The sequence below is a fragment of the Argiope bruennichi genome, chromosome X2 (assembly GCF_947563725.1).
Source record: "Argiope bruennichi chromosome X2, qqArgBrue1.1, whole genome shotgun sequence".
NCBI lineage: Eukaryota > Metazoa > Arthropoda > Arachnida > Araneae > Araneidae > Argiope > Argiope bruennichi.
The window spans coordinates 74,934,039-74,957,774 of NC_079163.1; the positions used below are offsets into that span (position 1 = coordinate 74,934,039).

The following is a 23,736-nucleotide window of genomic DNA, read 5'->3' on the forward strand; positions in this document are numbered from 1 at the left end:
TAACAATTTCACTAGCAACAATCCTAATTCTAGAAGTAGCTTAGATTCCATAGATGCAATGCTTCCAAAATGACATCAGGTTGATAACTTTTTCATAATGACATGGGAAGCGATGCACATAACGATAAAGGTTCTCTGGTGTACTTGAAGATTCACCTTTTTAAAAACTATCACCACAAGCAAAACTTTAAGGGACATGTCTAGTTTAACAGATTCAGCATCAAAACCGCCCCTTTCTACAGCGTCTAACTATACAGGGTGGGTTTGGAAAGTATTCTAGAATACATTGGCCATTACAGTTGTCAAACATAAAAAATACATTTGCTCTTTAATAATGAAGCAAATATAAATGCCAATATAGTTTATGTCTTCAACAGCCTTCAATTAGTGTATAATAGCTCTTTGGAATAGGTTACTACACTTCACAGGACCAATTCTCAAAATAGTACATAACATATTTGATATTCCATTATATAGCAAATACATATTAAATGAGTTTCTGAAGTAGGGTCAGTTAACAATTCCGTTTGAAAGATTTAAAAATTCTGATAAGATTAGAAAAAATTCTAAAGAAACTTGGCATATAATTAGACATTTTCTTCATATCTCAAAAATGTATATATGTAAAAATCAAATTTGTGTGTTTTTTTCTTAAAATGTATATAAAATTCTTTGAGACTCATAGTGCAGTAATGAATTTATATTTGTTTTTAAGACATTACAAATGTGAAACAAAATAAATCTCTCATTTATTTGAGCAAATTGGATAAAATTTGTATTTTAAGTTACCTTTACAGAGAACTAAAAGCCAGAAATAAATTCTACAGAAATGAAAACGAGAAAATAACACTAAAATTCTTATTACTCATATCATGTTTAAATTTTTGCACTCATTCACTCACTATTATTTACATGATGTTGAATGACCAAAAAAAAAACTAGAATGTTTAGATAAGATTTGATATTTTTATTGTCTGGAAAAGTGTTTCCAAGGAAACTTTTGAGGAAGTTGCATGATTAGGAGGCCTTCAATTCACATGGAGCTGCTTCTTTAGCTGTCATTCCATTTATAATAAGACAATAATTGCAGAACATTCTTACACTAAATCATTTCCCTGTTTTACAGAAATACATAAGACGATCACAGAATCACATTTATCAGAAAGTTAATGTATTATTTCACATTAGCAGAGGCACTAAATAGAACTTATTGCTGAATAGAATTTAAGTACTAGACTGATTAGAGGCGATTAATCCTGAGGGCCTGGTCTTACACAGAATCTCAGAAAACTTTCACTAAAATTTTGACAAAGGCTGTAATGCATGAAAATCATATTCAACCATTACAATAATTTTCGTTAATTGACGAATGGGAAGAAACAATGAGCCAACTTATGCAATACAATTTTGAGTACAAGATTCTTCAACTGATTCATTTTCCAATTTTACAGAAATATATAAGATCACAGAATCACATTTATCAAAAAGATAATGCTTTATTTCACATTAGCTGAGGCACTAAATAGAACTTATTGCCCAATAGAATTTAAGTACCAGACTGATCAGAAGACAAACCCTGAGGGCCCAGCCTTTCACAACAATTTTTAAAAAGGCCATAATGATATACAGCACGTTCACCTTTTACACATTACTTTTCGTTGATTGGGAATGGGAAGAAGCAACGAGTCACCTTACCCAGTATAAAATGTCTTAAATTTAAGATTACAAAGATTCTTTAACCAAATCATTTTGCTATTTTACAGAAATATATAAGATCACAGAATCACATTTATCAAAAAGATATTGCATTATTTCACACTAGCAAAGGCACTAAATAAAAGTTATTGCCCAACAGAATTTAAGTACTAGACTGATCAGAGGACAAACCCTGAGGGCCCGGTCTTTTACAAAATCTGACAAAATTTTCACTACATTTATGAAAAGGCCATAAAGCATGCACAGCATATTCAACTCTTACAATGATTTTCGTTGATTGGGAACTGGGAGAGAGCAGTAAGTCATCTTACCCGATACAAAATGTCTTAAATTTAGAGTACAGAGATTACTGCACATTATAAGTTTAAAAAATAAGTTTTCCAAAAATTTCTACGTTTTATATAAAATAACATTAAGATGGACCTATATTATTGTAATTATTTGTAGTTACACATTGTATACATTTGAAATATTGCATAGTTATACATTTTGATTATTAATTTAATAATATGGCACTGCATCTGACTGAATTTTACATAGTGGTCAAGAAATAACGAAAAGTGTGTAGAAAGAATTAGTTAACTACTTGCATCTTCGTAAATTTCATCTTAGCAAAGATGGAATTTTGTAATCGATTTTCCATTCACCTTTGATGTGCCGAGTTTCTTCACAGCTGTATATTCCTGATGACAAGATAATGTTTTAAGATTTGCAGAAATTAATTACCAATGAATATTAATTTTGATTTTATGTAACAAGCACCACCTGGTAGTGAATTTGAGAAAAATTGATTACATGATTCCATACTAATAATAAAATATATATTTTTTACTCATCAATGCTTAGTCTTTAACCCCTTGACCGTTTTATTTTTTAAAATCTAATTAGTTAAGACCTACCATTATGGAAATGTGCTACCTTATCGATTCAATCAAGAATCCAAAGAATTCTTAAGCATTTATGGATTAAATGTAATTTTGTGTTAAATTATAGCCTGTTTGAATGATTTATTTTCAGCTATAAGTTTCACAGGCGACAATTTGAAGAACATATGATGGATAGGCACAACGATTAAGAGGTTAAAGAATGCTTTTAGTTTATTATTCAACAAAAATTTTTTAAACAAAAATCTGAAGTTCAAAGCAGAAAAAGAGCGTAAATGGCTGAAAACATTGCAATAAAGAAATTAAGCCATAATAAATATCACAAGAAAGACAATATATTATGATATGATTAAAATTCTAATCTACTAAGGGAATCTATATCAGCACATCATGCTCACAATTTTGCTTTAAATTCCAGATTTTTGATAAAAATCATTTTTCAACATTTAAGTACAATAATAAAAGTGCACTTTTAAAATCATTTTAATTTCATTGTCTCATTGGAATAGAAATTATCTTTAATAGGGAGCCAAAATAAAATGCAGAAAATCACAGTTAAGCCACAATTATTTCAATACCTTAACAAAGTTTATGAACTTTCAGATATTCTGTGATAAAACTTCCACATTAATACATAGAAATGCGTTGTTTAAAATGAAAACTCATCTTTTACGAGTATACAAATATTTATAACCACATTGGATATACATGCATATCAACAAATATGGATGTAATCCAATGAAGGAAGTCAGTGAGCAAGTTTGTTATGTTTCTTGGAAATAAAAGGGAAGGGAACCAAAGAGATTTCTCAAAATTGAATTAAGGGCAGTGGGAAAATAACATTTCCAGTCTTGCTTGTGCATTGAAGGAATATTAAAAACAACGAATAAAAATGTTCAAGGCCAACTCATAAATGTTATATTTATACATAAAATTCTCTTATGTATAACCTTTTATAATTGAGTATTTCATTTTCTCTAAAAAGGAGTGAAAAACTAACAATGAGTATTAAACAAGATCAACAAAGTAGATTCGGTCACATTAGCTGCGAGCGAGGGAAAAAGTGCCCGCAATTTGATTAATGAAACTTTATACATGTCTTAACACTGAGTATTATAATAACTTTTAAATGCTAAACCAATATTTTACTTTAACAAAACATCTACAGAAAGTGACTGAACAATCCCAAATTTAACACTTTTGTAAGATTTTGTGAATTCAATGAGTATATCCATAACAAATAATCTGGATTTGAGTAATAACCATGAATAGAATCAACATTATATCAATTTTATCAAATATTTAAAATGCAATATTACAGTGTCTAACATTCACACTGACAGCAAGATTAGGCTCCAAGGTAATCAAAGAACCTAAACTAGAAAATGAATCTTGGAAATGTAATTATACTTTGCAAACAACAGCAACAAAAGAAAACATTAAAAAAACAAGAAGTTCTTTATAGTGTTGCACATTGATAAGTTTTTTTTTTTTTTATCTTAACAGGAAAACACAGCCATCAAAATGAATAAAATATAAAAAACAAACTGATTAAATAAATAAAGCTAATCTATAACTGACATTTTAATGCCAACTATAAATGAAATGACTTAGAATGATACATGAATTTCCATATCTTTAATTCAATATGTCAATTCTTCATGTACTAAAATATTTTAGCAAAGCAAAACTTAAGTTTTTTTTCCCAAATATCTTTTTGTTCTATATTTAGAATTAAATTTAATTTCAATTGAAATATTTTTACAATTCATTAAATTTTCTGTAAAAAATAAATAAAAGAAATAGAGGCAAAAAAATATCTGTATGCATTTCTGTAACAAAAAATATATATAAAAATTAATTTCGTTATCACATTCTTCAAATTGATTAAATATATATTCTTTACCAGAAAGCTTCCTTTACACTGTACTGTATTTAAAAAAAAGGAAATGATTTCCTTAATGCATTGTGTACAATTTAATATCTAATCAATATTTACATAAGGCAATATTTGAAAGCTTTCCTCCATATAAGATTTTTGTTCAGTACATTCCTGCCATGGTCTCCAAGTACCATTGCAATCATATACACCATTTACATATTCCCAACGAGTATTCAACCTATTTAAGTCACCATCTGTGACAGATGTTCGTCGCCTAGGTGGTGGAGAAGAATCATCAAGGTTTATTTCAGCTGGATTTATGGGGGGTAGAACTGAGAGAATCTTGTTTACTTCCTCATCAGCAGGATCAGGATGAGGATGAGAAATGCTAGAGGAAACATCCAAGTTCGTATTTATCACAGAAGAAACATCTGGAACAGAACGGGAACCATAATCACTTACTGAAACGCTAGATTCATCGACTGGGCTTTCTCGATTGTTTTCACTTCTGACAGACTGTGAAGATATTAAGAATTTTTTTAACAATTCAGATTTTGTTCGCGAGACTTCAGCCTCAGAACTGTGAAGACTATCAACAGAAGTCAAACTTTCTGATGACAGAACAGTACTGAAACCTTTTTTAGCTTGTAAATCGGCAATAAGTTGTTGTGTTGTTTTGACTTTTGGAAGCTTTGCACCAGATGGCAAGGAAGCTATCATATCTCCCAACCGATTTTCTTGAAGCTCATTTTTGTTATCAAAGCTCCTTTTTCTCTTTGGATTTCTTGTGGGAGTATTTAAAAGTGTCTTATCACCATCAACAGAATTGGAATGGCATGAAGTAACACTGTCGAATGCTGAACTCTCACTAGGTAAATTATTTTCAGTGGCGTCACTCATTCCATTACCAATTTTAGTCTTTGCATCACTTGCAGTTAGTTCTGTAGTTGTTGCATAGTTCGTTAAAGCTTTTTCTTTTCGTAACCGCTTATTTGCAGCATTTGTTTTAGACAGGTCCAGACTGGAATGGGTGACTGAAAATGCTGACACTGGGGAAACATTTTGAGAACACACATTCACAGTTGCAATTAATAAAGGACTACTAGAATTTGAATTGCTCCTAAGCCCCGGGCTTGTGCTAAGAGAAGTCCGAGAAGGCAAAATACAAGTTCCACTGGATGTCACTATGTCTTGTTTCAGAACAGATGGACTAACAGGCTTGAAGTTTTGACTGGAAGTCAGGTTTTTACTTTGATTACTAGTGTTAAGTAAGGTTTTGTTTACAGAATTAGCATCTGTCCTTGAAGTCGGGCATGTTCCCGATTTAACAGGAGCATAGTTAGATGGCATTGATGGTAAGCTTGATCCCTGAAATACAGTAGAATTTAATAATGGGCTATTTGAGGCACTAGAGAAATAGGGACTAGAAGATCGTTCTATCATCACTGATGGACTTGAAGTTTTGTATCTTGGAGTTCCAGGCACTGAAACATATGCTTTAATTGTTCGATTTCCTGGTCCAGGTCCTGGTCCAATGCCTGGACCAGGACCTGGACCTAATACAGTCATACCACCATGTGATGATACAATACTGTTGTGGGTTTCTTCTCCATTAACTCTCTGAGATGTCTGAGGTAAAAGTTTTCTCCAACTTTTAACCAACTCTTTTGCTCTCCGAGCCAACTGTTCATTTTTAGTCCTTTTCCTCAATTCATTTATATACTTTCCAATTCTAGTTTTCTGAAAGAAAATGGGAGGAAAATCAATAGAACAAAAACTTGGTAGCAAAGAAAAAATTCAAATAAATCTTAAATCAAAACAAACTTTTGTTTATTTATGAAAATTAGAATAAACATTTTTTACAAAGTAAAATATTATTTCTACTGTATTTTTTCCAAAGGAAATGCAAATTCTTTTAAAAACAATTACTATAAGCATTCCTTGCATTTATTAACTGTTAATTCACAAAGTGAATAATAAAACTTTTACAATTCAAGGCGGGAAAAAAAAAATAATCTAGAAATCTATATCCTGTTGTCCAATCTTGACGCGGAAAGGCACAAATCAAGTAACTTGATCAAATATTTTCCCATACTATTGTTTTATGAAGGTGAGGTCTTGAGCAAAAATAAAGTTAGCCTTTGCATTTTCATTTAAAGATAATTGAAATAAACTCCATTAACGCAAATGGATCAAGACGTCTATCAGGGTTGTCATTCAAATCTAGAAAAAATATTCCCTGTACATATATTCAAGATATAAGGCAAAAGTAGCACACATGTGCTGGTTATAATGTAATATGATTTTAAGGAGAAGAAAAAGCAAGGAAAGAAAGCAACAATTTAACATTATTTGAATAAAGATTAAAGATAATAGTATATTAAAAGAATTTTGATAATATTTACATTAAACAATCTCTCTTTGTTTATTATATAGAATTTAGCAACACAAGATTTATATATTAAGGGGGAGGGATATCTGACCTTTCAACTCTAGCTATACGATACAAAATTAAAGGACTCGGGTGAAATAAAACAATTTTTTTGTTACGATACAAATCACTAATGATTACTTAAAAAACATTGCAAAGCAAAATTATTTTATTTTATTCATTTTTGCCAATTCTAAATTTGAGTATCAATTCCTGCAGATTTTTCAGCTATCAGTTTGATGGAGCTAATGCCTAATAAATAAGGTATAGCATTTTTGAACAGCCTCATGTACATATTTTAGCTAATTTACTTTCAGTAAACATATGTGAAAATATTTCCGATATATCATTGAATGCATTCAAGGACGAATATGACAAGTTTTAATGCCCATAAAAATTCAGTTTTAAATTACTGTTATTGAATTAAAAAGTTCGAAATTTATTTTTCGGACATTAAATTTGATGTTTTCGGACTTGATATACTACCTTCTTCATTCTTTCGATACAAAGTCTAATATTAATGTCTTTTTTGAACTGACACACAATTTTGTTTCCCTTCTTTGGCATGGCTAATAAGACCCTATTTTCCCATATTACTTAGGCTTATTCTTTTTTTACAAGGCGAACAAGTTTTGAGAGATTTCTCGAACTTTTTTGAGCAAAATCAGGATTGATTTTTTTTTTTTTTTAATCCGCTCAATTCGTATTAAATACAGATTTTGAGCAGCTGATTACTTTTTTAAAAAATTCTACTCTACTCTAAATAAGCTCACAATTTCTCAAATGATAAAACAAACTAATGTGTGACTGACTAAATACCACCGGGAAGTGTCCGCAGATTGAATGGCGCTATTCCTGTCAGAGAAATATATTCTAATCTTTCGCACAATCACAGAAGTCTCGTGCATGCTCATTAGCTGCAATTCAGGAATCTTACGGAAAAAGATAAACTATCTCACAAACCGAAACTGGATTGATCTATACAGAAAAAAAAGGGGAGACAGTAGAAAAGGCGAGTTTCTGCATTATGGAATTGCCAATTGCATTGATTTGTTTTTGGAAGCGATGACTAGGATATTTTATTTTTGTAATCTTTAGGGATAAGCATTTTTTTTTTTTTTTTAGATAGTAAAAAATAAGTAAGAAACTCAGAATTCCCTAAAATTTTCCAGTTTTTATGAAAATTTTCAAATTTCCCCGGTTTTTTTCAGTCGATTTTCCTGTTCGATTCTCGGTTCATTCAATGAAATGCTGATTCACAAAAAAAATGCTGAATAATTTTATTCCACTTTCATGTAGCAGATCTACGATTCAAAAATAACTGAGCAGCTTAAAAGCAGTATGGGGAGACCAAGGCTGTTTGGTAACAGAGGCAAGTTGGCACATGGATAATGGCACGGTTAAAAGTTGCAAGATGGCAGTAGAAGTAGGAAAAAAGTAATCAGGAAATATGTTCAGTCATATTTTATTTACTTTGTTATCTTGCAATGAAGTTTTTGGATCCTGTTAAAACTTGCTATAGACACTACAGGTCAAATTGTGCTTCTTGCTTTGAAAAGTAAGTATTTATCCCTCACTTGACTTTCTTTTAGAGTAGACACTATAAGCAATGAAGATTATTGTGGTTTAATTTTGTATTATGATGTTTATGAATGGATTTAAATAAATTGGCAAGATGACTTTGACAAAAGAAGGATGTTTCACAACAGCTGTTGCTGTGTATGCAACAGGAAACAAGCCCCCCCCCCTTCCCGGCACGTACATTTCAAGGATCACTTCCACAAAGGGGCACTTATAGGTGGCACTGGATGTTGTAATCCATCAAGATAGAAGAAAGAGGAATGTCTTGTACACTTTGTGTGCTGGACAAAATGTTCAGCAAAGTCAAAAAAAGAAAGGTTGACACTTCTGCTACTAGACAATAACACCCACCAATTTCAGCATTCAATTACCTGAAGCCAAAAGGAGTATTTTGACTGACTAAAGCTGCAACATCTGGATTGCATGACCTGCTAAAGAAATGTAAACAGTGTGTGCACACAGAAACAATCAGAACACAGAAAAATCTTGGAGAAATTGTATTGCATTGTCATATTTATTGCATATCTTTACTGTATGTTACCCACTAATAGCACGATATAAAAAAAATCTGCAATCTTAAAAAATAAACGCACTAAACTGAGGAAAATGCAAGATGCAACAGAAAACAGACTGCCTGCCTGCCTGCCTGCCACTCCATGGAAATCGTTGGAGGGTTAATGGTTAAGCATGTTAAAATAACCCTTAGGCATCTACAATCTTATTAATATATGTTTCTTTTATAAACTGAAATAAGTACACTTATAAATATAAATATCTGCTAACATAATTAAAACAATGTTCATTATAAAAAATGAAATATTCATAAAAAATTAATATAAAACTACAAAGAAGTTTTATCATGTCAAAGAAACAGCATCATGGAAAGGAGATTTATAGGCTTAACGGATAGGCTACTAATGTCCCACTAATGCTGGTATTTTGGCCTTTAAACAATTTCTAATATATACAAAGTATCTTTTTAAAAATTATGAAAAGAAAGTAAGATGCACAGAAATAATAGGGTTGAAATAAATCAGAATGTGTTGAACTCTGAACATTCCCTTCTTCCATTTCTCATTACTGATATATCTTCGAACATGTGTCAAAAAAGAAAATGTCAAACTTTTATTCACAGTAATTTTTTTAACTTAATAAAATATACTTATCCAATAATGCACAATTCTTATGTCATACCTGTTGAAACCAGGCTATAGAAAAGCAGTACAAAATAACACAGGAAGTTAATTCAAATTGACACTGCTCTTAATAAAAATTGCTTGAAAAGTATAAAAGTCAATACAATGTCAAGAAGGTCATCAGTGAAAATTAATCGCTTTCAAAGCACCAGACAAATATCTATTAGAAGGAAAAGAACATCTTCCAAAATCTAATAATGACGGGTTTTGAGGCTTCAACAAGTCTGAAAAATAATGCAGTTAATTAGATTTCGATCTTTATCCACAGAGAATTAAACAAAATTTTTCTTAAAATAACGGAAATAGAATATTTACAAAACTTCAAATTGGAACTATTTAATAGTTTAGCAATTTAATTATTTTTTAAAATTGATAAAATGCTACCACAATTACTGAAGACATATCTACAAAAGTGCTACAATTCCCAATTGAAGCAATTATTATTCTTACTTCTAATGCTTCTTTTGTTATAATGGCTTTTTCCAATGCAGTAATAACTTCCAAAACTGCATCCATGTCCACAACCTAAAATTATTTAAAAAATTTTAAAAAATACAATTATTAAAAGTTTTAAAAAATACACAATAAATAACTAATGAGCAAATAATTTTTTTCAATGTTCTCAATAAAAGATTCATTCCACATTTTCTTAAATTTTAAAGCAGCTTCATAATTACCAAATATTAAGCGCAATATAGCTATTATTAGCTCTTGCATCATAAAACCTCACATCCGTAACATAATCGGATGCTATCCAATCATTTGAATTTAATTAAATTCATTATTCTTTTTTAAAAATGATTGAAATTTTATGATAGTAATAACATTTTTTAATCTAGATACCACCATTTTTCTTAGGTGGGGTGGGAGACAACTGTACATAAGAGCTTCAAAATAGTTCCTTAAAATAGCTTCAAGATATTTTGTCAACAAATGTTTTACTTCTGTACTGTTGTGTGAATGATTTGATATAAATTATATTTTACAATTCTGAAACTATAAAAATTTGAAACTTTGCTTTCTTTAACTAATTGTAAGCATATGTACTTCTTTTTTCCCTCTTAATTATACTTTCAACATAAATTAGAAAAAAAAAAAAAGAAAAAAAAAGTCAGACAAAACATTCAATTCTAGGAGTGTTATTAATCTTCTGTTATGCTACGATTCAAAATAAGAGATATTTAAAACTTTTTCTGCAGCTGTTATAATGGATACCTGATCTTTTGTCACCAAAACATTATATGTCCCAAGATAACTTTTCTTTTCAACAGATGAAAAATGTAGCAAACCGATCATAATCTAACCTTAGGAAATATTGCTAAAATTTGCCACAATGGTCGAAATGTTAAATTTTGGTAAAAATAGAAATATCAATAAGAAATTAAATACAGCAATGAGCGTATTGATTATAAACATCAAGACATATACCATAAGGCTGCAAAAGAATACCAAACCAATATTTTGATTTGAAACAAAAGAAAAAAAAAAAGAAAACTTAAAATTCAGCAGAATATTATTTTTATTTATCCATTTTAATATATACAACATAAGAACTAAAAAAATTACAATGCAAATCAGTAATAAAATGACAATAAGTATACGATTTTCTGGTCATGATATAATTCTATTTCCAAAAGTTTTTGGTCAGATACAAATTCGACAGCATGAACATAATTTTATAAAGAAGGGATAACTAGCAATATTCCAAATTTTAAAAATGCTTTAAACACAACATAAAATTAATAACACAGAGGAAGTGTGAAGGATTTTTTTTTTTTTGAAAAAAATACTATTGTGCATTTTATTGAAATAAAATATCCTGACTTGAAATAAAAATAAATGCATTTTCGAAGGTTCGATATATTCACATAAGCGATTTTACAACCAATAATAAAATACAAGAACATACATTAATAGATGCAAAACTAACACCACATATAAACAGAATAAATGATTAATACTATTTAAGTATGATGCTTTATAGAGTTAATATATTTTTAAAGCAAAGGCCCAGGACTAATTTGCAACCATTGTGGCAATTTACTGGCCATTCATTGCATTTTAACTTATCACTTTTTTCTAATTTTAAAGTCGGTACAAGTTTTACACATGCAAGAAAACTAAAGTCATAATGCTCACATCTCATCTAATTCAGTTCTTATTCATAAATAATTTCTAAACAGTAATAATATCTTATCTTGCACTAAGAATAAAATATTGTACATTAAAATTGGGACTTAATTTTACATCAAGAATTATCAGATATTATATAAAAATCCAGAATATTTTCACATCATTCTATAATACTGCAAACATTTAAAAGAAGACTTCAAGTTATAACAGAAATATTTCTAAAACTTACGGCCAATAAAATATTTAAAAGCGGCTTTAGGCTGACAATTATGAATTCACAGCCATTAATGCCTTGGCAACACGTATCACAATTATTAAATAAATCAGCAGCATGAACGCCTAACGTAAGTCATATCATGTTGACTAGAAAGTGATTTTAGTATGCCAAAAGTTTAGCACATAAGTAATGTAATATTGTAATGTGTTTCTTATATTAGATTTTATAATTTTTGTAATCTTGAGCTCGTTTCTCTCCCTTCCAAGGGATTTCATTTAAACATATTTGTTTGGATAAAAATTCTCACGATATCTGCCACACAGATTTTATGAATTTGCTTTGCATGAAATGGCATTAGAATCAATTTGGAAGATTTGTTCTTTTATTCAAATATTATCCAAGAATAACAATGCAGAAAAATAGTTAAGAAGTGTCTTCAATGAATACTCAAGTTTTGATAAAGTATCTAGATATGGATGATCCTAGACAACTTGAAGGCAAGTTTAAGAAAATCTATGCATTTCCTGGAAATAGCTAAGTGGCTGCACTGTGCACAATCAATGTCAGTTGATAATAATGACATCAGTATAATCTAATTAGTTTTGATACTGCTCCTGCAAACAGCACTAAACCAATTTAACAAATAAGAAACTTTGTACTGATATTGTTTTCTCGCTTAAACTCTCAGCTCAAAATCCTCAATGCCAAATATCACTTTGCACTTCACTATTACAAGAAATGAATTAAAGCCTTCTCTTTAAAGCACATTTTTGAATGGTGATCAAAAGTTAATCTTTTTAGCTACTGTTAGGTGCGGGGAGGAGTGGTTATAGAGAGAAGTACATGTACAACTTAACACTCTACAAAAGGATATTTTTGATATTAAGTTTTTTCATTTCCCAATATAAACAAATGCATTGAAAACATCCATCAATTTATTTGGCGAGGCATAGTCGTATTTTAACTATCAATTGGAATAGATATTTTGGGCAATTCTGCTTTTATAAGCTAAATATATTGCTATTTCAGATATCTGTTTTGAGAAGTTCTTACAAATATTTGTAGCCGATATTTGAATTTCCAAAATATCGATGACACATTTGACTTTTCAATAGATTCCATATAAAACTGCCAATTCTGTATCTTAATCCCTTTTGAGCAAATGTAAACTTTTATTTAAAAACAAGCACTTACAATTATAAATCTTTAAAAAAATGTATTATACTAGTTAAAAGTCTTGCAGTTTGGGATGATGAATGACCAAGCCACCAAATTATTGTTGCGAATGCAAAATAGCCCCCTATTATGGCACAATCCATAGGTACACTCTTCAAAAAGTATAACTTATCATTGGGAGAATGAAGATAATTTGGCTTATGCAATAACATCAAAAATTTGTTATGGCCTTATCTGCTTTAGACTAGACAAGTTCCATAATGAATGAAATGGTATTTTCCAATACTATCAATAAAATTCTTGATAATAATTGATGATGATGCAGGTATTATTCTGGCTTAAGTTCCTTTTCTAGGATAAACTGCATTGATGCTCAAGGTTCATAACATAACTAATTTTATTCCAAATATAAAATTAAAATTAGAAATGTTTAGAAGCTAAAAGAAAAATATACCAAGAGGTTAAAAGTCAATCATCATATAAAATACCCACTTCTTTTTAAAATGCAAACATACTGCAATGTGGTTTTTATCCAATTAAGAAAGGTAAATCGCAAATGTGAGAACTAAAGTGATTAAGTTGTAAAAAATTTACAGACATATTTTAATTATAAAACAATAAAATATGTCTTAATTAAAACATTTTCACTATGACAGCAAGTTGGAAATTCTGAGAAAAGTAAATATTTGTGAATAAACCATGAATGACCAATCCTTAAATGGGTTAAAATAACATCATGGATTTCCCTCGAAACTGCAAATGTGATGCTGTTAAAAAGGTTTTGCAATGTAAAATTTATTTCCTCAATTAAATTTAACTGGTTTAGCCAATTTTTGAATATATGCCCTCCAATTCTAGTCTGTATTTCCTACAGGTGGTTCATGGTCACATTTTCTACCATATTACTGGTACCAGACAACCAATAACGAGATAGAAAATGTGACCTTGAACCGTCTATAGAAAATACACAGACTATAGTATAAAGAAAAGGCTGCAGATTTTGCAGTACCAATGTCAGTCTCATTTCATCAGATATCAAAATGGGCAGGAATCCAAGTAAATAACATGTCAAAACCATTCAGGAGTAAAGTATGCTACAAGAATTGAATCTGAAGTATAAACAGATGATCCGAGATTGAGCTAGTAAAAGCTTGCAAAGCACTCCAAGAATCAAAAAATAATTTATCTTCAAAACCCTTATTCTTAACATACTGAAAAGCAAGATGGATGGCACTTAACTGAGGTAAATACAGAGGAAAGTGCATGAAGCTTCTGCCTTACAATTTCATTATCAGGAATAAAGGCAAAACCTACATAACTGCCAGATGCGAATTATTTACAAAAACTGGCATGTACTGACAACATTTTTTGTCCATGACAAAAAAGCATTTCTGGAAAGTTTGCCCTTCAAAAATTTTGAAAAAGATGTAGTTATGTTATATTTTAATTAATGAGATGTATGAAGGAAGTCAGATATATCACTGTTATGGGAGATATCTGGAAGCAAATCATGCGTGTTTCCAAAGGAGGAATACGGAAGGATGAGGACTGTATAAAAACATATATAACTATTTTAAATTATTTTCTGCAAATGAATCATTAAACTGCTTAGAATTTCGGAGGGAAAAAGAAAGAAAAAAAAAAAAGCCAATAGAGAACATTCTACTTATATGGACTGCAATTTTCAATATTTAAATTGTGGACTGGAGAAGTATTAAAAGGTATCATAATAAATCAAAGGGTTTAAAATACATGTAATTCAAATACAATAGATAGGAAGACCCTGAGGAACTATACATAATATACAAATTAAATTCACAGATGCAATTTAGACACGATGCTGCTGCGTAAATACGTAAAAGATTGTTGTAATCATCTCCCCAAGTAGTAACGGATAAAACATGAATACTAAGTAAGCACAAACGCTCCTTCCAAAAATAAGAAATGTGAGGAATAAAAATCAGATGTTTGCCAAATATGACTCCAAGGAATTTGTGTCGATCTCGGACGGTCAGCGACACCATTGAAAGTCTTCTGGCTCTGGGTGAAAAAAATTTCTGTAGAAATGTACACACACAGTTTTCCCAAGTAGAAAATGAAAACCTGTTGTGGTTAGAGAAATACATTATTGGTCTAATCACAACAGGTTGCTAATTGTAATTGCCTTTTAACCCCTTTGCATGCAACAATGCACCTAAACATGCCCATTGAATTATAGAATTTTTAGTTCCAAGTCTGTAATTAAAAGGCAGAATTAAGTATTTAAAAATGTAAAAATCATTCTTCAATACCAAAAATGCTTCTTATATTATTATAAGAATCAAAATAACAAAAAAATATCAAAAATAGGATGAGTCATAGATGTTGATTCAATTCGTATGTCAAGGGTGTTAAATGAAATATACATCTCTTGTAGAGTAAAAAATTTATATGTTGTCTTTATTCACGGTAAGTGGCATGACCCATAGGATTAGATACATTTTAAAAATAAACAAGGCAATGCACTAGATAATACCTTGTGGCAATCCCTCTTTGTGACATACATTGGAATAAGAATACTCCAAATATACTTGAAAACATCTACGAGCTATAAAGTTAAACAAGTAAATTTACACATAAGGTAAAACCATAAATGTTTTAAAATACCATAACTCTAGAGTATATTAATAGGATTCAGTTATAACAAGTAGCATTTGGCAGCTCAATTTCAAAAACAAAATCAAAAGCTTCTTAATATAAAACAGTTTAAAACAAATGAGCCAGCCTTTTTTTACTAAATGAATACTTTTTCTTTAAGTAAATAGTTAACAAATTCATAGCATTTTAATTTATTGTATATCATAGCAGAAAAGTTGCTAAAGTTAAAATTAATAGCTAAGAAATGTAAACATTTAATAGCAAAGTTAACAAAATGAACATATCATTAAAACCAGAATCTAAGTAATATAGACATGAATTTTTAACAATTTTTATTAATAGAGATTTTGAAATTTTAAGATACTTATTCTAATAGCAAGAAGCTCTGCTAAATTGTTCTTGAATAAAAAAAATAACTCCTTTAAAAAGTATAAAAATTTACCAATATCAACTTCCTTCCTCCCAATATTATGAATTTTATTCATAATAGTACCTTAATATAATCCATACTGTTTTTAGATATGATTATTCTTAATCCCTTTACCTATTTTATTTAAAAAACAAACCTTTATCTAAAACCATAGCAATATACATTTTAAAATTTATGAAATAACCGACCAAGATGCCCTTCAATTATTTTGGGTAAAATATATTGTTTGTACATTTTTATTTTATTAAATACTATTTCTTGTGTTTCTTTCAATTTTGATGAAGGAAGATCTTGAAATAGTAAACAGAAGTATGCTATATGAATCCCCCCCCCCCGGGCTTTATGTTACGTAGACACATTTATGTTTGGAACATTGATAACATATGGATGAAATAATGTTCAATTATTTCATCCATATGTTATCAATCATATAATAACTCTTTAATTTTATTGGTTTTTAAACAAGAAAAAAAGTTACACCAAACAAATCCGATTTTCAGAACCTAAGTGACCATTACTTTCACCATATTTGGAAACACAAGCTCTTTTAACCTCTGCATTCTATCAAATCTACAGAGTAAAATTAATCTGAAATGTTCGCAAACACAAGCAGGGCAAATCTGGCTTCAATCCCCTATTAACCTTAACAGCAGAAGTAGCTCTCTTAGGTTACATATCAACCATTAATTTTTTAATTAAATAACCAAAAAATAATTTTATAAATATAATTTCCACAATATTGTAAAGCCAAATTAAGATTTCTTACAAATTATTTTCTAAATACAGATTGTACTTTTTAGGTACAATTAAAATAATCCTAAAGCAAGATCAAATAATAAGGTAAATTCAAGTACAATTTTTTCACTATACAACTAAATAATAAATTTTTAACTCAAACTGTAAAATTTTATTATAATACATTGTGACCAAATTATAAGTAAATAAAAGCAATGCTTGCATGTTTCAGAATAAAATATTCTAGTATTTAAATGTAAATAATAGGATAATTTTTCTGGTTAGACACTTACAAAAAAAAAATTTTTTTTAACACTGTTTATGCTACATTAAAAAGACTGCCTTTTAGGACTACTAATAATTGATAACATAAGAGAAGAAAGTTTGTTATAGACACAATTCACTTTGCAGTAGAAATTTTAAATCCACTGGAAGGTAAATGATTTGGAACCATCTAACTTTCTTGCTGATTCAGCTTTAATTGAACAATTGAAATTAGATGGTATTCAGGTGAAAATGACTCTTATGTATTAAAAAGGAGTAAAAAATTAAGCTTTCTTTTTAAAAAATTGGGAAATACGAATCCATCACTATGGTAGAGGAGTTTATGTAACATTAGTATTACAATTAAAGTCTCTTTGCACATTTTAAATTTACCTGCTACATTTGCTGTAACTAAAAAATTATTCAATGCTTAAAAATCGGATTCAAAAGGGGGGTGGGGGTGGGAGCATTTCAAAGAGCAGCTAAACTTGCATACACATCATTAACTGAAAGTTTTTACCCTTTACGATATGGAAACAAAATTAAAAAAGCTATAATGTATAAAATGCCACACAAGAAAAAGAAAACATACATTTCATTTACAACTAAACAATATAATATAAACAGATAACTTGTGCAATTCATCAGAGAATTCAAACTCTTAAGTCCAGTTCTAAAATAACAAATTCAGATTAATGTTTAAACCACAACATAAGAATTCAAAAATAATTATAAACAATTTTATCTTTCAATTTAGTTTCCATTATCAGATCTCTATCATTTTAAAGACAAACTTTCCCTCTCCATTATTTCGTGGAATTACTTTATATATATATAAAAAAAAAACAATATTCACTGCAATTCAAAAGGGTTTATATTTAAAGTATTTTATGTAAAATACTTGATCTAGTATAAGGGTTTATTATTATTAAAAAGTTGTAAAAAGGCGAGCATTTCATTTCCTTATATATTTTTATCTTACACTTTATATATTAACTACCAATGTAGATATTTTATATGAACAGAATCAACTGAAAAATAAGTATCCGTTTTGAGTATTTACATTTAAAAAAATAAATACATGGGTATTTATTAAACCAAATTGTGGCCAAATCCTTTGAATGATGGATGGTTGTAATCAAAACCTTGTTAATCCCTACTCTTAGAAAATTAAGAATAGCAAAATGGCCAGTCTTCCCATTGTCAACCGATTTTGAGAAGAAACGAAACATGCCCAAACAATCTTCTATGATTAATGAAAGATTATAAAAAGTACATTAATTAATACTCAAATTTCCTCCTTCAGGATCATTAATAAAATTGCAGGAAGTAACAATTGCAGATTTTGGGAAATTCCTTTAATTTATTTATTATTCCTTTTAATTTTTTAAATTTATTTATAAGGTCAAAATTACTTCTCATATATGCTTGCAATTAGATAACAAAAATTGCTGCTACTTCATCTTACAATTTTGAAATGTTCATCTATAAATTCCCCACCTTCTCTTCTCCATAAAATCGGAAGCGAGACAGAGGAGTTTGAAATAGAACTAAATAGTGAAACAACAAAATTCATAATCCTTCCTTACAACAGCATAAATTAAACAGAGCATAAAATAGAATTAAAAAGACAAATTTTATTGGCCGATACACATATATATTGCAGAATATGCATTTCAAAGTAAAGTTTAAATACAAGTCCAATTTTTATCTTCATGCTTTAAGCATAAAATTTATACAACAGCACTGACATTCTATTAAGCTTTGATAGCAATTTTGGTTAGCTCTAAAATTTCACTGCTAAAAATATAAATGCTATTGCTTTATGCAAAATTTCATTTTAAGTTACTAAAAAGTTTCAAATCTAGATTGGATCTATTGAACAGAATTAAAAAGCCTTTAAGAATTTAAAATACAAAATCTAAGTGTTGTCATTTAAACAACATAAAAAAAAAAATTACTTTGCATATACCATTTATATGCTATGTCTTGACAATATACAGAAGAAATACTTTGTTCCTCTTAATGATGGAATTTTGGAAAAACAACTGAATAAGAAATAAAAATAGAAACTAATACTACTTTCAAAACAACAAGTAATAAAAATATTTGTTTTAATTCCCTACGACAAAATTAATATCTATTCGAATTCATTATAAGATTTCATCTCACTCAGATCTTTAACCCTTGCTTTCTTTCTGTAGAAAATTTACACCATTTTGATACAACAGAATTGGCCATATTCTGTTCTACAAAACTGTTATTATGGGAATCTTGACAAATTCGTAATTGTTAATTTCATAATTTTCCATTTTAAATATCTTTGCTGTGCATCTCCATTTGTTTTACAACTGTGTTGATTTTTTTTCAAATGCTTATTCGCTTGCCAATGCTTGTATAACCATTTTAGTATTCTTAAAAATATAATTATAAAATCTTACATTCTTAAGTTATTTAGAAATATTTTTGGACATATGGCTTCTTATGTTTTTATATTTTTAGCATTGTTTTTTTCAACACTTTATAAAATTGAAAAGGATAAGCATTACATACTATATTAGCAACATACAGATATTTTAATGATAATTGCATCTTTTAACAGAAGTAACAACCAAAAATGGCTTTTACACACACACACAAAAAAAAAATCAAACTTGTTTCCATTACAAAAGACGCATTTAACTTCCAATTTTATGTCAATGTCAGAAAACGTAAATATCATTGAACTTAAATTTAACACATTATAAGGGAATATTCAAACGGTATTTCTTAGCTGATAAATCCCAAAGGAATGTTTAAATATTATTAAAAATGTCAGTTTTTTTTTAAAAATGGCATTAAGAAATACTTACATTTCCTAAAGGACAGTGTGCCATAACCACACAAAAAATGCAAGTCAGAGATGCTTACATTTTTAAATCAAAATAATATTAGACAAAACTGAAGACTGATAAGGTTTTTATTACACAGCTTTGTTATAGTTAAATTCAGATACAATTTTTTTTTCTTCATTTTGTAAACAAATATTATGTAACATAAATACATAATATCCGTAATTATTGACATTTTATATTTTAATGTATAATTATTGAGTAATCGTGTATACAATAACAGAGTGGAAAACTAAAGCCACACCCAAAATTAATGTTCATAAAATCAGAAGAGCATTTTAAGAAATTAAGTTAAAAAACAAATTAAAAATGGGATATTGAATGCTTGCAAGGGAAAAAAAATACTATGCCTTTAAATCTAAGGTTAAACCAAACTGACACAGTGATGATCATAGTTTAAAAAAGAAGGATGAAGAGGAGTTAAAGTTATAATAATTGGATGTAAAAGCACTCAGTTATACATACTTGCAAAGAAATAAGGTTTTCACTTAACAGATGTGAAAGATTATAATAATTTCTAATTAAATAAATCTTGAAAATGCAGTTTTACTTTCTATTTTTAAATACCTGAAATGCATATATTTTCCAGAACAAAATCTCATTCAAACAATACAGAGGCAAGTCTTCATATGTTTATTTTAATAAAGCTTTAATTATGCAACTAATTTATACAAAAGGTTTTATAAATTTTTCCACAGCATACAAATAAAATTGCAGATTAATGAAGGTATAGTGCTATAGTAATTAATATTTATCTTAACATTTTAAATAAAAGATTCATCTTAAAAATTTGTTTATTAATAATTATAATAAAAATAATTAAGCAACAAAGATGAACGTATGATTTCGAAAGCGAAAGAAATTCACATTTTCCTTTACAAACTACATTTATAAAAATAAGAGTCGGCAAATAAGCATTTAATATGATATAAATATCCAATACCTATACAATATTATTTTTATTTATCAAAATTTAAAACATTAAGATTATGTTACGCAAGCCAAATACAAAGAACAACCATTGTTTCACTAATATATAACGAAGAAGAAAATTGATGCTGTCAATCACAAAACTTAATAATTTATGTAAATATCCAATTTAATTCTTTCATCTTTAAACAACTGCTAAAAGATTACCAAAGGGAAATTTTGAAATAGTTAAAATGTTTCAATAAAACTTTTTAAAATGCCAATTATATATATTTCCCACTTTCTGCAATCAAACACTGTACAGTAAAAAATTTACCTTTTGTATATTATCAAACTTTACAATGGATTTTTCTTTATTAAAACATAGATCATAATGCCTTCCCCCCCATTAAACATAACTAAATCTAAATTAATAAGAAACGTTATAGAATCAGTCTGATATTTGCATGTAAATGAAGTACCACATCTGACAAATATATTAAGCAATAGAATCATATGCATAAAAAAGAAATGCTTTATTGAATAGCTTTAAAATCTACTAAATTAATTAATTATTAATAAATTTGAGTTACGAGGTATCATCCTAAATCCAAGCAACATTAAACTCTCCATAATAAACATTTTAATGTATTACAAGCTTGTTACAACTAATCAAGTATAATGCTACACATGAACAAGCACATATACACACTAGGATTTAGTGCATTTTGTTGCACAGGAATAATTATTCAATAAAAAAAAAACTAATTCTACTTCATATGTAAACTATAGTATAAACTGACAAATCTTAAATACATAGATTATAAAAAATTGGGAACAGGGGCCTGCTTGAAAGTCATAAACAAGGAAAACATAAGTTTTATGATGAATAATTCAAGAGAAAAAATGTAAAAAACAGAAAGATCGCTTACTTAAAAATTAAAATTATGTAGCAATACAATTTCGAAGAATACTAACAAATATTTTTAATAATAAATTGCATTTTTAAATAAAATTATGTCAATTTAAAAGCATACAAGGGAGTATGATCAGCAAAACAAAATATATAAAATAAAGTGAACACTTCCTATCAAAACTATGAGAATTAACAATCAAATTAATTTTATCGGTTACATTAAACTAACCTCCAAAGTTTAATCAAGTTAAATAATATAGTTTAAACCCGCGCATGTGCTTTGACGTTTACATAAAACTATGCGTATCACATATATATATATATGATGTAATTATCAGTTCATTTTGCTCTCAGCAATGCATACTACTGAGAAAAATTGAATAGATAGCCCAAAGTAATGCATTTATATAGTCTACATAGGCAATTCACCGACCTCGCTGCATGCTATTCAGTATACACATAGTATCAATCCAACGTTATGCCTAACGCTGATACTGAGCATGGAAATACATATAAAAATAAATCTTATAAATATGATACGAAATCAAACGATGGATACAACGGTTTGAAATGTACGTACATTGTATTCGCTGTCCAGAGCTTGTAATAATTTCTCTTTTATTTCGTATGACGAGTGCTGCATGGGGCCGCGTTTCGGTATCCCCAAATAGTCCGGATGCACACCACTCTGTGTCTGTGCTACTTCTTACTGTGGGAATTCGCGATCATCTTATTACGATATGGCGGACATGAGTGTGCAGTGGCTGACGGGAAACGTAACGTAGGAAAATAAACTTTAATCTGAGACATTAAAAAAAAAAAAGCAAGAAAGTCGAAAAATACCTAAATTTAAATTACAAGATTATAAAAAAATATTTAAATGTCGATAAATTTTCAAAGAATATTTTTGATTTTCTCAAGACATATTCCTAGAATATTCGATAAATTGATCTCCAAACGTTGTACAGTCAATGTAATTCAATTTTACAGGTAGTAATTATTTATTCTAACAAATTCCATTCATTGAAGTTTTTAATAAGGTGTGCATTAGAAAACAGAAGTTTCTTTTAAAAAAATAAAATTACCCAGAAAAAATTATTTCGACTTGAACCACAAGGGAAAATCATTTTAAAATAATACATCTGCAGCACAGAAGAGTATGAAAATAATACCTCCAAATGGGGAAAAGTGATTAAGGCAAATATCAAAATCATATAGAATTCTATCTCAGGTGCTGTTTAAATTTTTAATTGGACCTTAGAAAACATTTTTTTTGATTCTTTAACATGGATAATTTACATTTATTACAGGCAAAATACAGGTTTGTTCAAAGCACACAAAGACGGAAATAATTTTGAAAGGAATTTAGAACTAAAAACACAATTTTTTGTTGCATTTTTATTGTTCAGCTTAATAATCTTATGTACATTTTATTTTTATATTATGATCAATAAGAAAACCATTAGCACAAAATGCTCAACAGCATTATTACGAAATCTACACGATGCTGGCCGGCATTCAAAATGTTGGACATCTTGGAGATATCGTATAATATCTCGTGCTAACAGGGAAGCCCAGTAAATTTATAAAATGAATTCATAAAAACTCCATTTTATAAGCATAAAAGTCAGACCCGGTTCTGCCATTCGTGCTAAACTTTCATACACAGAGTTGCACCAAGCTAAATCGGCGTCTTCGTACAAATGTCTATTGAGTATTTTTATGCACTGGCGATATA

The 23,736-nt window shown here is 28.9% G+C and overlaps 1 protein-coding gene across 2 annotated transcripts; it reads right to left on the minus strand.

The window, feature by feature from the left end:
- Positions 1 to 727: 727 nt before the first annotated feature.
- On the minus strand, positions 728 to 22,769 carry LOC129960195 (mediator of RNA polymerase II transcription subunit 26-like). 2 transcript variants are annotated; one of them, XM_056073417.1, is made up of 4 exons: positions 22,579 to 22,639; positions 10,141 to 10,215; positions 9,689 to 9,914; positions 728 to 6,222 (listed from the first exon to the last, which is right to left on the minus strand). In XM_056073417.1, the coding sequence occupies exon 4, from the start codon at positions 6,049 to 6,051 to the stop codon at positions 4,585 to 4,587; it is 1,467 nt and encodes a 488-aa protein (XP_055929392.1). In that variant the 5' UTR covers positions 6,052 to 6,222; positions 9,689 to 9,914; positions 10,141 to 10,215; positions 22,579 to 22,639; the 3' UTR covers positions 728 to 4,584. The 2 variants fall into 2 exon arrangements, with proteins under 2 accessions (XP_055929392.1, XP_055929391.1); XM_056073416.1 differs by lacking the exon at positions 9,689 to 9,914 and having other exon boundaries at positions 22,579 to 22,769.
- Between the last annotated feature and the right edge of the window lie 967 nt (positions 22,770 to 23,736).